Genomic DNA, 16,964 nt, shown 5'->3' with positions numbered 1-16,964 from the left:
AGATGTGATACACGCAGAGATATATACTTAGGAGAGCACAGAGGGACTCTGTGCGATCACCATGTAACTGCAGACACTTTGCAGGTGTGTATTTACAATACTATTTATATAGTGCCGAAAGTGGACTACATTAATATACCGTGTGCATGATTCACTGTCATTAGTCCTGCCTTCCAATAATGTGGACCCTAATATAAATAATATCACTAGAGCCTCTCCCATACAATACACAAACTTGTTAGTTTAGTTATATATACAAAATTTCCAACTGCACTTAAGATTTTTTTTTAAATTATAATAAGTTCTTGAAGTGAGACCTTTGCTTATGAGTTGAAATTAGCCAGCTGACAAAAAAAAAAAGCAAACCAAGAAGCCAAGAGACTTGTACTTAAAATGCTGAATAAGTTGGTTATCTTAAATAAGTAACACTAATCTGAACATGAACTAAAATAAATCATGTATTTTTACAACACTAGATACAAATAATCGTCATATTTATCATTACAGCTCTATATACCTGTCGGATTACTGCTTTCAAAGCCTTAAGAAATGTACCAGTGTCTTTGAATTAAAATGCACTTTCTTTATGCTAAATCCATGAAGGTGCTCTTGTGGGAAACACTGCATTCTACATTAATTTTTTATTAACAAAAAAAAAGCTTACACAGCCTCAGAAAAAACACCAAGTGGCAAAAATCCCAACTTTGTCCATTCATCCTTTGATTTTGTCTTTGCCATAATAAATTCTATGAAAATGTTGCCAGAAATAAAAGTTAACCTTTACAAGGACTTTTTCATCTTTCTCTAAAACCAGGGAGTAAACAGCCTGCAGTTCTATCAAACCTGATGCACAGCACATTATAAAGATGAGCTCTTTTCTGCCCATATCTAACATTTAAGGAGGAAAAGAAAAAAGAAAAAAAACTTCCCTTGAAACTCTTAATTCTGGCTACATAACAGCTCAGTAAGACACCAAGATAATGTCTCACACATTGAAACAGCATTAGTAGTAACATCTGCAAACTCACACAATTAAGGAACCAGTGTTTTCTGTACAATTTTTTAAAAGTGTTTTAAAATGCCTCTGCCCATTCTATGCACTGAAAGCCGTAAATAACTGGATCAGTAAGTAAATTCACCATCTAGCAGAAGAATGATTCTTGAGATAACTCAAGAAAGTAAAAGCTGAAGAGCTTGCTGCTAGTAGTTGATGGGATAACCAAACTCTAAAGTCAGAAAGAGCAAAGTATCTCCCTTTCATTAACAGTGGAGGGAAAAAAAAAAAAAAAAAGCTTTAAAAGGTACACAATTAGTTAGCTTTGTAGTGATTAATTCAACAACTGCAAAGCCAAAAACAACTTCAGGCACTTAACCATGAAACTGTCAGTTCCCTTTGCTTGACAATAAAGCATCCAAAAAGTAAACAACTTCTGTGATTTTTCTATATGTGTACTCCATCATGAGAAGACGATAACAAAAGAATTACCAGGCAAGTTCGGCAGAGGCTTTTTATACCTTATGGCCCGTAACACAGAGGTGAGATGTGCCCAGATTCCATTCCTTTTCCTCACTGCCAGCTATAAGACGACAGTTCATATGGTTCCCTAAAACTTTACAGAAGGGATTGAAAATCTTTTCCCCAGGAAGCAAAGCGCTCATACCAGTAAGGGAGCTCTGAGGATGACGGGACCCCTATACTCTCCATATCAAGGCAAAAGCAGGCAGCAGCTCTTGCTCAGACCAGCTCGCCCAAGGAAGCAAATGGAAGCTCTGCCCCGGTAAGGAATGCAAAACTGTATACTTTATCACCTCTTTTAAACAAACTCCAAAACTGAATAACTATTGAACAAATCAAAAAAGGGCAGGAAGCTGAAAAACAAATTAAAAGCACAAATCAAAGTATTCCTCTGACCTGCAAACATTTAATTCAGGCATCTTCTTTCAAACAAGATGCCTATGAGCATTTTGGTGGCTGCTCATAACCAAATGTGTCACTCGCAAAATTATAGTGTTTGGGGAGGGTACCAGGCAACTGAAAATGGCTTTTGCTAGAAGTATGTCACAAGCACATCTTTTAGTCACCTCAGAATTGCACACAACTTCGCTTCATTCCTTCGCGCTAGCTGCATGCAGATTGCTTCACAGAAATACAACTGCAGTAATCTGCTTGACAGTAAACAGTAATCAGTAAATACTATTTACTGAGAAGATACATGCCCCTGCTATTCCCTCAGCTTACCTATCCCCCATCTCTGCCTTCCACTCTCAATTCCCTTGCTCTCAGAAATTTTAGCGGAGGGAATAAATACAGGTAGTGAAACAGTGAAATCCCATAGCTGGCAAGGTTTTCCTCTCTGAATGGACAAATTCTTAACTCCACGCAGCTCCAGACACTGAAGGATTAGATTCTAACCAGGGAAAACACAGGAAAATAGTAATAAATATCACACAGTAATCCACGGGAACTTTGGTCCCAATGTGATTTTTCTATAGTATCCTACAATAAATGACATTACAACATCCATAATCTCAGCTCATATATCAGAGTGCTCTCTCCACTCTCCTTCTTGCCCTTCTTTCTTTCATGTAGTACATTTCCTAAGAAGAAGTACTTTTTTTCTGCAAAAGTACAGTCAATGCAGTCCGGTTCCTGACTGAAAGCAGCACAGTAGCTCAGTGAAAACTGCCACGGACCATATCGTGCTGCACGGAGTTACAGCTGAGGCGTGACCGGGGGTTTGTGGCAGCATTACCCTGGTAAGGTCTCGTCCGAAATTCCTTCTGACAAGACAAAGGAAGTCACAGTTTTCTGGAGAGCAAAAAAATAAATAAATTGTATTCATATGCAGTAAGAGCACTTCATGTCATAGTGAATTTTACAATATCCTAGTTCTCCTATTCAGGCATGTGTCTTTTGGGCAGTAAATTCTGAAAACCCAAGAAGGTAAAGCTTGCTTAACCATGAGTCTCCTTTCACCCAGTAAAATAAATTCCACAGCTGTTTTTTCTTTCTCCTGTAACTTTTTTAAGCTTCTTCCTATTGACAACTAGCCACTGACACGCTCTACTATTGAAACGAAAATCTTTAAAAATGCCAGCTTTTAAGATTCTTAATTTTGTCCCAGTCAGGTAAATTTTTTTGCACTAGAAAGTTCAGCAGATCTGCCAGGTCATCTTTGTTAGTAAAGATTTTCGCATGCACAAATAAAAGTTGAGAAATTACTTACGGGGAAAAAAAAAAAAAAAAAAAAAAAAAGGGGGCTAGACAAACCCATTGTAAATGTTCCTTAGATAATGCAGTACCACAGCAAATCTCTAAGGAAAGTTTAGCTGAGACTGCCATGAACACCAAATAAATTTGCACCACTGGGATGTTTAAGGTCCAATAAATCTTACTTCCCGATGGTTTTAAACCTCCAGAAAAGTTTTTCAGCTCTAGACTCTGTATGTTGTAACAAAACTGTCTACCTACAACCTATTGACTCAGATCTGCCATCTGTGAGAAATATTTTCAGAACATACTTATGTTTGCAGAACTACCAAATTATGAAAACCTTCGTTAAGAAAAAAACAAACCACAAACACACACATATACATACATTAAAACCAACCGAACAACTTAACTCTTTTTCTGTTTGCATGATAATGCTCAAGAAAGTTGGTTAAAATTGCCCCTATTTCCAATTCAAATTCTTATTAATTTATTTGAACTATCTCACGTTGCAGTCAACAACTGCAAAGCAATAAAATCCATCACAGTCCAGACATGATATACTGAGTGACAGCAGAAAAGCCAAGGGTTAACGTCAACCGAAGAAATCACACCACTGTATGATTTATCTGATACTATGAAAAATACTAACAATTGTGAAAACAAAATCAGATGGCACAGACAAGCATTTTATTTACCATGCTGCAACTTTTTGCAGGTTCGTTACATCAGAAGCACATTCTGTGGATGACGGAAGCCACCGCTTCCCCTGGCCTGTCAAAAACACCCTGATGCCCATGCATGGCGTACAATTTTATGAGGGCATTACAGCCTGCTTACATGGATATACCTGTAATACTGGAGTTTCAGTCACTCCACTGTTATTTCTACAAGCCTTTCACAGGGTAGTTAGTAAGGAACAAGAAGAAAGCATAGCCGTGAAGCCAGTGAGTAGCAGCAGGGCTGAGAAGCAGGTGCATGCCTAAATGTACTGTTTAATTTTCATTCCCCTTTTGGAAGCAAAGTGATTTCAAACCAAATGCATCGATTTTAAAGGTGGCCAGACCAAAGGGCAGCCTCGTGCAGCAAGGTGCTGCTTGACTATCCTGAGCAGGGCAGTCAAAAATGCAAGATGGAGCCTTACAAAATGTCGTTAGTGTGTCCTCAGCCCAGGGAAACTGCTTTAAAGTAGCAAACTGTAAGAAAGCCTAACATGAATTCCCCCGAAACCACAGCTCCCTCTCAGTAAGCTGCAACATAATTAGGAATTTTCCCAATGAGGATCAGATCTTACTCTAGATGAAGCTAGCAGTTGTTTTGCCCTTGCAAGTACAGGGGGGAGATCAGGGCTGTAATCAGAGGGGTTTAATCAATCTTTGGTCGTATCTAAGTTTCTGCCAGGTTGCCAGGCAAAGCAGCTTAGATTCACAAAAATCACTCGCCTGAAAATCAAAACAGCCCAAATATTAAAAAAAAAGCCCCAAACACACAAACAAACAAAAAAATCAAGTTATGCTAACTTCGTTTTCTCGCTAGCCAACTTAATGTCATAAACAACTGAAAGGCAATGATGCAAAATGGATTCTTGCCTAGATTTGTAAACTTTTCCAAGAGTTGTAATATCCTGCATTTGATGACATCATGAAACTAACCACAAGTAAAAGTTAGTTTTCAATTTGTTCTACTTTTCCCTCATTAGTCTCTGTGTCAGAAATAGAATAAGAACCCTCATTAAGTCACATTAAATTCTTTAAACTCATTAAGGGCTCAGAGAAAGAACAATACAAACACTGGTGTTTTTGTAAAAAAAAATTATGCAACACAGATGGACTTCCATTTCTATGTATTTTTAGACTGTATGTATGTGCGTATAGCAGCCAGAGAGAGACCGATATGCATGAGGGAGAAACGGAGAGGCAGCGTAAGAGAGACAACAAGGCAGAGCATACCTTACATATGACAGAATGATACCTAGATAAAAGTGGATTATGCATGATCACTTCAGACCTGATATAGATGAAGTGCTTAATGCTTTGTATCCTGAACTGTGGCAGAGCTGGAGCCTGAGCCATACCCCACATTTCTTTTTAGTTAACAATTCCTCAGGAGTTTTTCTGGTGAGACGACAACCTTGAGGGCTACACGGCCAGCAGCAATCAAGTGGCAGTCAAACTTTTTGTCCATCGACTACTTTGATTGCTGCTGCTGTAGCCCAACATACTCTCTGACTGTAGCCGGAATTACATCTACTAATCACGCTTGTGGACTTACACGTAAGATACAGGTGTGTGCAGAATTTCAACAGTCTTGGAGTGCAAAGGTGTGCAAAGGGTAGGTATTTGTTAGAAGATTTATTGTAGCTGAATGACTCAGATATATGTTGTTGATAACTTCTGATCTTACCCCCCATAAGACTGGAAATATGAGTGCAATGCCACAAAATTATTTACATGCATACAGTATGCTCAAACTATTAAAGGATTAATATAATCCTTGTGTGTGTGTGTGTGTGTGTGAGAGAGAGATAGATGTATCATGCAAATAGGAGTTTAGTTATAAAGAAAACTCTGAAGAACGTGGAAGAAGACTAATCAGATGGCATAAATTTCAGATGTTTGTAGCAGGCAACAGAAAGAAAACAGTATATACAGTAGACGGAAGACCTGAGTTAAACGTTCCTTTCCTTTCCACCACTGTGACAGCTGAAATGAGATGTGAGATTGTTAGTGACATGCCCCAGACCTGAGCATCCAGAGCTGGGCACCAGGGTGGCATGGGCAGGCAGCCTCCGCTTGCAAGCTCTCCTGTTTCTCTAGCAGATTCAGATACTGTTTACCTGCAAGGCACAAGGTAAGGCTAATCTATTTTCACAAGCTTTTGCCTCAGGTATTTGGGGCAAGGTTTAATTTATTAATTGTGTGTGTGCGTCCGTATCTACATGCGCAGGAGGGGAAAGCTCGGCAACGATCGGCATGTATTGCATTTTTGGTTCATATTCTGTAACTGCAACTGGCAAATGTCTGATAGGTATATTTAATACACCTAAAATGAGAACATTAAATAGAAAAGCAAACTATACTCAGATTAGGAAGCTGAAATTGGAAGTATCCTTCTTTCATGAACCAACGTTTCATCTGCATAGTAAGTTCAGGATGATGTTCCACATAACTCACAGCATTTGCTGGAAGAGCAGCAGCATGTGAGAAAGTTAAGAAGAATCATACTTTGGAAACACTGAAAACCTTCTACCCCCAAAGAAAATTGCTTTATCCTAACTCATTTAACTTCCATTAAACCACATCTGCACACAGGAATTTTAGGCGATACTTAACTTCAGTATCTACTTCAAACTTTTTTTTATATCAGTTGAGAATTCATTTTTGAAAATAATCCCAGTAAAGTCACTGGGATATCCAAAAGTAGTCTGCAAGGTATCTTGTCTAGGCAGAGCAGGCTAATTTTTTTTCTTTTTTTTTTAATTACTAGCAAAAATTCCCCCTTGCTTTTTTGTGAACGACCAAGCTGTATGTTTAATTTTTTAAGTTTCAGTACATATTTCAGACTTGCAGACTTTGCAAAGTAGGTCAGGAATACCCAAAGGATACACATTTGAAGGCTACAGATAGCAGAACACACCATTTACGGCTTTGTATATACACATACATACACATTCTATATAATATAGGTAGATAGAGTCAATGATTTAAACACATTACATCTATACTCTGTGTTTCAAGAACATTCAGATATTTACACTGTTAGATCACCACTCATTTTAGACCTATACTAGTGCCAGCTGCCAAAAAAAGGTACACAAATCAAAATATGTTACCTTTGTTCAAACAATACTGCTGTTCATTATATAATAGAAACTGTCATGCTTAATCTTCCAGGAACCAAGACCTGGTACATTCTTGGATCAGAGGTGGCTTGAAATGGTTTGAGGCAAAACTGAAGCATATTGTTTAAGTAAATCTTGTTGAGAAACATAAGCACACTGATGATTTTTAGCATCATCTTTTACAGACTCTTTTTTTTCCCCGATATATTAGTAAACTAAAAATGCTGGCATATTGTCCAAATGCAGAAAGATGAACACATCAGTGCTTTTCCTGTAACATTTTTACAATATCAAATTATACATTCCCTTCTGCACTGTCAGCCTCACTAAATGTAAGGGGGGATCTGAAAAGGATGCTTGAGCACAGATGCCGCGACGAAGTACAATGTACCTATGAAAAATACATGTTGACTTTGAGAATACCCCAAAACTATATTTTTCCCTGGGAATTACCCCAATGGTTATTGTGGGCACTAAGCTACAGGCTGCAATGTTCCTTTCCCATTAGACTTGAAAAAATTGCCAAAAGCAGCATTCTAAAATATATCTACAGCATGATCTTGAGAAATACAGAGAAATGGCAGAAATGCCTTAAATTCTTCAGAGTTGGAACTTTCTAAACTTGTATTTTAATCAGAATAAACTCTAAGTATATTTCACTTACTGAGGAAAATCTGTTTGACAACATTACGACTCCAGCACTTCTTCAGATTTTTAAGACTACAAAGGACGTATTTTACAATTTCATCTTTAACAACACAGATTATACAATATTCATCAGGCAGACACAATCTTACTTAGAGACAGACACAGACACACACAATCCTGCAGAGGCCAATCCTGCAGCCTTCACTGAATTCAAAAGTCCCCCTGACGTCAATGAGTATTTTTCAAGAATGAGAATTGCAGGATCAGGCCCAAAAAGTGCTTATGAAGATGAGATGTTACTTCAACAGATTGAATGTTAGATTAAATATAAAGATTGAGGCAAGACAAGTCTGGGGTTTAAACCCTAGGGAGGATTGACATTTAAAGTGTTGCCACTGAATTATAGCTCTCCACATTGGGTGGGGTAACCTCCTACTGGGTGGAGTGTCTCCCCTAAAGGAAGGGAAAACTGGCACAAGCCAACTTGGTCTTTGAACGATTTCCCTACTTGCCAACTTATGAAGTCGTCCTGACGTCAACTTCGTCAAGAAAGTCTATTGCCCAACTCAGTCTTTTACCGTAGAAAGTTTGCTTGTGTTCAAAACCCTAGCAGACGTAGAAGAGAATTTAAGGAAATAAGCCAGAAAACTCTAAACAAAATAAAGAAATAAGGAAAGAAAAGCAAAGAGTAGAATGAATTTTCTTACATACAGTTAATGTTAAAAAAATCCTTTTGTTGGGTTTTCTTATTTCTAATATCAGCTTAATACAAATAGATACGGATCACTAGAGACTATTACTAAACATATTTTAAAATCTGGTTTAGCTTTAAAATATGGGGTGGCGAGCGCACATAAAGTGGCCGCTCGGCAAGATACGATCTCTCCAGTCTTCTGCAATGGACAGTGAATATCCTCCCCATCAGCGTCACTAACAGGTGTAAAACACTCTCACACTAGGAAAACAATATTCACTGAACTGCCACCAAAGGTATGTTTAACATACTATTACTCTTTGAATCAAAATTAATTGTTTCTCCAAAAGAAGGCTTTGGGTGCTGGGTGGAAGAGAAGGGGCGGGGGGGCTGGGGGGTAGGGGTGTCAAACCAGAAAAAGAAAATGGATAAAGCATCTCAAAATGCCCATGGGAAAAAAAAAATAATAATCAGAAAACAGTGTAAGTTACCGTAACCTGAAATGCACCAGCCATCACAAAGAGCAATTGGAGAAATCCAGCAGAGCTCAGCAGGAAAGATTTTTAATAACAGATTGAAAAACAAGAATAAAAATAACTGCATCAACAGGGCCTTTCTTCCTCAGGCCACAAGCCCGTTTTTACTTGAATTTTAAAAAAATGACAGTTTGGCCACTAAAACCAATCCAGAACATTATTAAAAGTTAAAAGCTACCAATTACTTCTGTCTGTTCTTTTAAAGCAAAGTTTGGCATTACGTCAGTTGGTTTAAAGAAAACAAGAAAGAGAGAGAGAAAGAAGGAGAGAAAGTTTCCTGCTTGTATAAATTAAACCACCAGGGAAGGTGTCTAGCCACTTGTAAAGCATTTATTACAGGTTTTTAAAGGGCTAGTAACATTTTAAAAATTAAATATTTTAAAATACATTTAAGAGAGAGAGAGGAAAAAAAAGTCAATCTGAGTCTGGAAAGAAAGCAGACTTACAAGAAATTAGACATGCATGAACTGCAGCTAAGAAAGTAAAAATTACTATTAGCACTAAACCTCGCAATTCAATGTAATTCTCTTTCCAAGGCAGAAATAATCGCATCGTAGCTGCTCTATTCGCATGCATCCCCCACGAGCACGGAAAAGATCCACTGAACTTTACAGGATGGAACCAACTGGGTTCCGTAGGAACATCCTATGGAAGCACCACTTGTGGCAGCTATGCAATTTAGTGAAGAATTTTCTCACTGTAGCTTTTCTAAATCTATGTACAGAGACCTGCAGCAGGAGTAAGATTCCTTAGTTAACGCGGCAGGACCGTAATAAAAAAAAAAAATCACTGATAGAAAGATTAGCAATTTCTGTTAAGTTTTAGATGTATTTTCCATTGGTGGTGATGTTATTAAATTTTAAAAGAACCACTTTAAATGTACTAGAAGAGACTGATAGCACAGAACATGAATAAAACATAGATGGCTATTCAGCAAAGTTTCTTACATGCAGCTACGCCAGTTCACCTAAATCACAGTCTTCTAAACCCGTAACACCAAAACAGAGACTCCTCTGACTCCAGACGACACGTCAAGTGGAATGGTGTTCAGCTGCGCAACGCTTTTGGGGTGTGACAAAATGTCCACTGGGGACTTAAATCAAGACAGTGGTAGTTATTCTCCCATTGCTCTGTGTTTCATTTGATCCTTGGTCTGCATGACAAGAAGTCAGAATAACATGCCACCGCTTCTCTCCCAGCTGTGCTCCTCTGCCCCAGCAGCGTTTCTTACGTTCTGGGCACGTATACAACTGGCTAAGGAGCTGCATTCTGGAAGGCCCTTTATTGATTAGGTGCAAAACAACAGCAAGAAGGGAATAATAAGCATAACCCGAAAAATGTAGTTGCATGTTTTGCCCTTGTAAACATTTACTATTTAATGGTGTAATTGTACTTTAATCCTTCACATCATCTGATATAACTCATTATGTGTTTTTCTTTTAATTAGCAAACACACAATCCAAAAAAAACAAAGCACAGAAAGTTTGTACGTACCATAAAAAAACTGAAGTGAAAATAGTCTTAAAGTAATCAAATGTTCTCTCTTTGGATGCAGGCTTATCTCTTTAATGTCAGAAGACAGCTTCATTGGCACAGGGTAAGAAAAAGAACTCCCTAATTCATGACAGTACCAGGAAGAAAAGTTCTTCTCCAGAAGGACTGGAAAGGGCACTTTTATTTATCTTCTGGACAGACAAAAATAGTAGAACCTAGACCAGATACGCTGTAATTAATGTATCCAAAGGTCAACAGGCAATGGTATTTATACAATAGATGGGTGCAGACTACGCTGGTTATAGTATTAATCACCGGTATTTGAAAATAGCATTGTTTTCTTACTGGGCAAGAACTTTACAGAGAGTTTCAGAAACAAAAAAGAAACTTTTTTTTTTCTTTTTCATACCTGCCTCCTATTCTTTTTGACCAATTGCTTTTTAACTCGTGGGGTGTAATATCTGGGACAAAAATGCCCAAGTTTACAGTCACCTAGGACTGCCAAAACTAGACCCAGACTACCTCACTAGTTGTGTGGAGGAAACTAAATTAAGCAAGGGCAAACACCAACTGGAAAGTTGTCAGTTTACTGAATGAATGGCTTCATTTTACACACCAGTTAGCATATCTTAATCAGAATATATTTCTGTTCAAGGCCGATACTTTTACTACCAGGTGGCAGTTTGTTTTAACTGAAACTGTATTAAAAGTGTAATTTATTTCCACTTTACTTTCACCTAACAAAAAGGGTTGTCAGATTCCCAGCCTGTCATGTTCAAAAATATTTAACCATAAACTTTCTCACAATGTTATATTTGGTGTTACCCACAAACCTTTATTAAAGCGATACTGCCAGTGTGGCTGCAGTTAAGATCTGAGAATGTTTCTATTAAGATTATTACATTAAAATATTGTCAAGAGTTTGTAAGAGACATAAATATTCATACACATATGCCCCCAACCCCAACTTAGAACGAAAGTTCCACATAAAAAGAAAAATGTAAATACATACTCAAAGTTGTCTGTTTGTAATTAAAATTTTGGGTTTTTCCTAAATGTCTTTGCTAATTTTTTAACTCTTTCACACTGTAATGTAAAATAATTTTGTTTCAAAGCAACTGCCTGATAAAATGCTAAAAGTGGTAATTCACATGAACATAAAGTAATTAGTCATTGTTTGCACAATGCTTTGAAAATACAAAACCCTATGTGTCAACTAGCATTAAAATATAATATGATTGAAATACAGACATTTAACAAGCAACCATTGCATCTCAGACACCCGAATCCACACACAGGAATTAGCACTACACTGTTATTAATGCATAATCACGATATATGAATAATAATATTCTTCACACGCAGCCAGAGCATGCATGATAAAAGTTTACTACAAACAACAGACAACGCATGACAGAAAAATAATCCTGCTAGGGATCCATCAAAAAACACTGAATTTACTTGATCACTGATAAAAACGTAACACAACCTGCAAAGTTACCATATAAATTATTATAAATATGCATTAAAAATGAGAGGATAACCTGACTACATCGTGTTTGATGCCCGAAGAAGTCTCAGATCTCTGAAGTTGTCATTTACATTTTTTTTTCCCCTTTATTAACATTACTATGGAATAAAGAAAAAAAATGAAGCCATACTCTCACAGGCAAAGATTGCCCAGTGTTACTTAAGAGTCTGGTTTAGAGGATCACAGGCAAAACATGTAAACTTAAAAGCTGATGCAACTTTGCCCTTTACTTACTTTGTTGTGACTATGTATATGCAAAGTTCCAAACAAGGAAAAATTATAGGTAACAAAATTTAAAAAAAAGCGATAATCAGACAGAACAGGGTGGACTATAAACTGCATACTCTTCTCATATATAATCTCTCTTGGTTTTAAAAAGGTGAAACAGATTTCTATTGTCAAAAACAGTCTGAGGATTAATTTGTACATAGGCACTGATGCAGTACTGAACCGAGCATTATTGATACAATGTGGCAAACCTCAAAGCAGGTATACATTTTTCAAGGAAGAAAAAAATACTTTCTTCCCCCCCCCCCCCCCCCCCCTCCCCAAGCAAAAGGTTCCACTTGTTTGGTTTTACCACATTATTAACAAACTTTCATTCTGTGGTTAAAAAAGTAAAAAAAAAAAAAATCTTTCGAAGTGTTGATATCATTTCCAGACAGTCTTGTCAGCATCACAATTTACAGGAAATAGTTGATGTTCTCAAATAAACCCTGTATTTACTCATAGACCCAGAGTACTGAAAAAAAAAAAAAAAAAAAGTCCTCACTCTTTTGGAGGACTTGTTTTAAATGTCACTCTGGTGGAATATCTGAGAGCGCTGTCTAACCTAACACACATATTGTGAACATGAGGCAAACACAAACTGCACTTCAGAAGACTACTGTAACTTTTATTCTCATTTTGTCCACGTCAGGAACTGGCTCTTACCACTACTTTCCTTTGCTGCCCCTTGCATTTTTAAGTCTGGCAGTCTTCTCTACATGTTCAACTTTTCCTAAAACCAACAGGAAAGTAACATGATGCCACCAACATCCATAGGATTCTGTTGCGTAGTTGAAGACTGTGTGAATGGCAAAGAAGTTTGATGGTTCCTTGCAAGACCTACTGAACTCGATTAAATAAAACCTGAAGCGTATTAAATTATTGTTTGTTTCAACCAACATTCAAAACGCGCTTCGTGCTGTAAAAGCAGCGAAGGCAGCATGGTCCGTGTAACAGCTTACACTCTTTTACCTAGAAAATATTTTCCCCTTGGAGGGGGTTTGTCGCCTTGGTTCCCCAAGGGTGCCGAGGTGGCCCTGGCTCCAGCCCTGCCAGGCAAGGTACTGGCACTGGCGGAGGAAGGAGTGATGGAGGGGAGACATCTCTCCACTTCAACTTGTCACTTGTCCCCACAGCTCGAAGTTTGCCATTTACAGATAGAAAACACAACCGATTGCAGGGGAGGGAAAAAAAAAAAAAAAAAAAAAAAAAGGTAAAGAAGTCTAGCGGGCCCCACTAGAAACCGCGTAGGAGTGCCGGGATGTCTGAGCGCCTTGATTTGCAGCAGGGAGTCAGATAAACAAAGCCCCTGAAATGTCAAGCCCCCTCGGGGCGCCGCTGCAGTCCCAGGGCAGCGCGGCGGCGAGCAGCACCCCCGGCCCGACCTGCCAGGCCCCGCGGCGCTCGCCCCCGGCCCGGGCCACCCCGGCCGCCCAGCGCCCGTCCCCTCCACGCAGCCCCGCCGTCCGCGGGCCTCGCCTCCGTTCATCCCCCTCTGCCGAAGGGCGAACACGCGGTAAGTACCGCGGGGAGCAGCCCCCGGCCGGCAGCCCCCCAGGATGGGGGAAGGGGGAAGCCAGGCGCTCCACAAAGTTGTGGCAGGCAGGGGAGAGCCGAGCGTGGGGACGCAGCGCTGGAGCAGAGCTTCGCCTTTAAGAGGGAAAAGTTTTACGTCTCTCTGCGCTCTGATTTCAAAAAAAACAAAACAAAACAGGGAAAAAAAAAAAAACACAACACCACAACCATGTCGCCTTTTCCCCCGGTGTGACCGGGAGGGACCCAGAGCCCCCCTCCCGCCGGCGCAGCACAGCTCCGTACCCGGCCTCTCCCGGAGTGTCCCCGCGCAAGGAGGGGGAAGAGGGGAAGGGGGGGGGGGGGGGGGGGGGGAGAAAAAAAAAAAAAGTTTTTCCCAAACTTACTACTCTTCATGATGGTGTCTCTGTGCCCCGCTTGTCAAGATCCCCATTAAAACTTCCAGCAGCGGCAGAAGCGGCAGGACTGTGCGACTGCAGCTCATCGGATGCAAACCCTCTTTGCTCGTCTTCTACTTCCACCCCCCGCGTCTCCCTTCCCCTCCCCCCGGAGCGCCCCGGTGCCGGGGAATCGCGGCCGCGGAGATAAGGCGCGGAGAGGCGCGGAGGGGAGGGCACAGCCGCACCAGCCCGCGGCCGCCGCCGCCGCTCCCCTCCCCGCCTCCGGGCCAGGGGGCTGCTCCCCCTGCCCGCCGCCGCTGAACTTGACCCTCCGGACTCCAGCGGGGCTACCGCGGTTTTGAAGTCGCCAATTTCCAGCCATCACACATGGCTTTGACCCACCGGCGGGGGGAAAGGGGGGCGCTGGGGGGGGGGGGGGGAGGATGCACCAAAAAAAGCCTGTGAAATCCGAGCACAGCCCCCCGCTCCCTGCGGCTATGCCCACCCCCCGCTTTTGTTGTTTTGATTCTTTTTGTTTTGTTGTTTGGGTTTTTTTTTGGGGGGGTGTATATTTTTGGGGAGAGGGGTGCACACGCGCTGCCCCCCCCCCCACCGGGCACACGCCGCGCCGCCGCGGGCGCGGCGCCCCCCCACCCCCCGCGCCCGCCGCCGCGCCGCCCCCTCCCGGCCCGCCGGCCGCGGCGCCCTCCCCGCCGCCGGGCCGCCCCCGCCCGCGCCCCCCCGCGCCTTACCTGTTGATTAACCGTCAGCAACAGCCCCGGCAGCCTGGAAGATGGTGGAGCCGCGGCGTGAGCCATGAACCGTCTCCTGCTGCTGGCGGAGTTGGCCGCGGATTATGTGGCGGTGGCCGGGGAGGGGGGGGGGGGCGGGGGGCCGCGGCGCCGCTGCCTCCCCCCTCGGCCCCGCTCGGCGGGGAGGGGGCGACGGGCCCGCCGGCCGCCGGCGGGCGGTGCGGTGCGGGGGCGGGGGCGGGGGGGCGCGGGCCGGGGCACGGCGCGGCGGCCCCGCCGGCGGCGAGGCGGCGGCCTGGGAGCGCGGGGCGGCCGGCGCGTTATCAGGACTGTTATCGCTTGTCAGGACCTCCGTCTCCCCGCATTACGTCAGTTTCAAGACACCAACACTATTAATATCAAAGGAGCCTTCGCGGAGGAAAGCGCCACCCCAGACGGAGCGCCCTTAAAGAGACAGTGCAGGCGGCCCCGCCGCGCGGCCCGCGCCGCCCCCCGCCGCCCGCCTCCGCCCGCCGCCCGCCGCGACGCGACGCGGCCTCCGCCGCCGGGCCACGGCCACAGCCACGGCCACGGGCGAGCGCGGCCCGAGCGCGGGCAGAGGGAGGCCGCGGATGAGGCGGGTCGCCCCGCGGCCGCGGGGGACTTGGGCGAAGTTGGCTGCAGGAATCCCCCGCAGGCCACGGCCGCACCCCGAGCGCGGCCCGCGGGCGGCTGCTCAGCCTGCTGCTGGCACCGGCGCCGGCTGCTCTCCTGCGGCACCAAAAAAAAAAGGGGGGGGGGACGACACCCACGCGCGGCAACAGCCGCCTCCCCCGGGAGAGCCGGGCTGTGCGCGGGGAGCGCGGGGAAACGCACGTTTAGCGTCACCCAGCCCCCCGGCCCGCTTCTTGTGCGGGTGTCGGGGCAGCGGGACTGGCACCGCAGGGGTTGGGGGGCAGTGTCCCCCGCTACAGCCCGCGCTGTGACACCAGCCGCCAGGCAGTCCCGGGCTGCTGCGCCGGGAAGAGCCTTGCAACTTTTCCTGCCTGTGCAGAACCTTTTCCATTCAAAATACTCCGGTTCCTCCCGTGCTACGAATTGCCAGAAGTCTGTATGTTAAAGTAAAAACACTCTCTAAGGAGAAGCAGTACATAAAAGGTTCCTGTGAAAGGGTTTTAAAAGCCCAAATATAGTAGGCGTTAAAAACTATGTAAACATTTGTTGGGCATTTGGACACAATTTTTCTGCAGTTAGGTGACTTTATATGGCATGTTTTTCCTCCCACGCAAGTCGTTTTAAACTGATTTCACATTAAAATAGACACTCTCCAGTTGCCTGCAACTACTAACGCATTATTCGAGGGAGAAGCTGCAAAAGAGTTAAAGTATTACAACGTGAGAGATGAAGCTGCTTCCCCCCAAATGTTTGAAATGACATAACTTTTTCCTTACAATTTTATTTTCAAATACATGGTACAGTGTAAAGTGTAAAATCTTCAGAGATACAAGCTGACGCAAATGAAACCCCACTCTAAAACGTATGGCGCTCGCAGCCCTCTCTCCAAACTTGCACATTCTTCATGTATGTTTAGTATAATCCACTAGCAGATTTGTACAGTAATTGCTCATGTAAATCACCCGGTAACACATTTCCCCCTTAAGTAGGATTGTCTGATAAAGTGCTTTATGAATAGAAAAGCAATAATTCACATACAAGAGGTGAACTTGTCATGCTGAAAATGGAAGGTAAAATATAGTTGCATGATGAGGCACACAGTAGGATCCCTGAGACAGGGAGAGGAGAACTGACAGATTATGTGTGGGACTCCCCCTATACCCATCAGCAGAAAATCCATTCGGAGGAGCAGAGATGTTATATATTGAATGCGAAGGAAAGCAGTATCAGAATTTAAAGTTTGTTACAAAGTCTGCCTCGGTGCTTCGGTACTGGGGCCGTGTTCCGTAGCACCTCACTAATATGCGCACAGAGAACCTTTCCTGGCTTTGTAAACCTTTACTTTTTCTCGAGCTGCAAATGCCATGGCTGAATCACAGTCAAGGGGAGTAACCGCTTTCAGAAATCTTAGTTAACGCAGAAT

General features: G+C 42.8%; 1 protein-coding gene across 7 annotated transcripts in view; it reads right to left on the bottom strand.

Moving 5' to 3' along the window:
* The window catches only part of TRPS1 (transcriptional repressor GATA binding 1), a 220,083-nt gene extending 205,085 nt beyond the window's left edge, over positions 1-14,998 (bottom strand). For 2 of the 7 annotated variants that reach the window (XM_080378899.1, XM_080378905.1), the window contains exon 1: positions 14,888-14,998. Coding sequence is in view for 1 of the 7 variants with exons in the window: in XM_080378904.1 (XP_080235030.1) it covers positions 14,142-14,151 (10 nt within the window). In the remaining 6 variants the exon portion in view is untranslated. Of the gene's footprint in view, positions 1-5,953; positions 9,867-11,968; positions 14,097-14,141; positions 14,820-14,887 lie in introns of those variants that run through there. The other 5 variants (XM_080378901.1, XM_080378903.1, XM_080378904.1 and 2 more) reach the window with 4 other exon arrangements.
* Between the last annotated feature and the right edge of the window lie 1,966 nt (positions 14,999-16,964).

This window comes from Falco punctatus, assembly GCF_963210335.1.
Source record: "Falco punctatus genome assembly, chromosome: 3".
NCBI lineage: Eukaryota > Metazoa > Chordata > Aves > Falconiformes > Falconidae > Falco > Falco punctatus.
The sequence above is the reverse complement of the archived record's forward strand: the minus strand, read 5'-3'. Positions and strand labels throughout refer to the sequence as shown.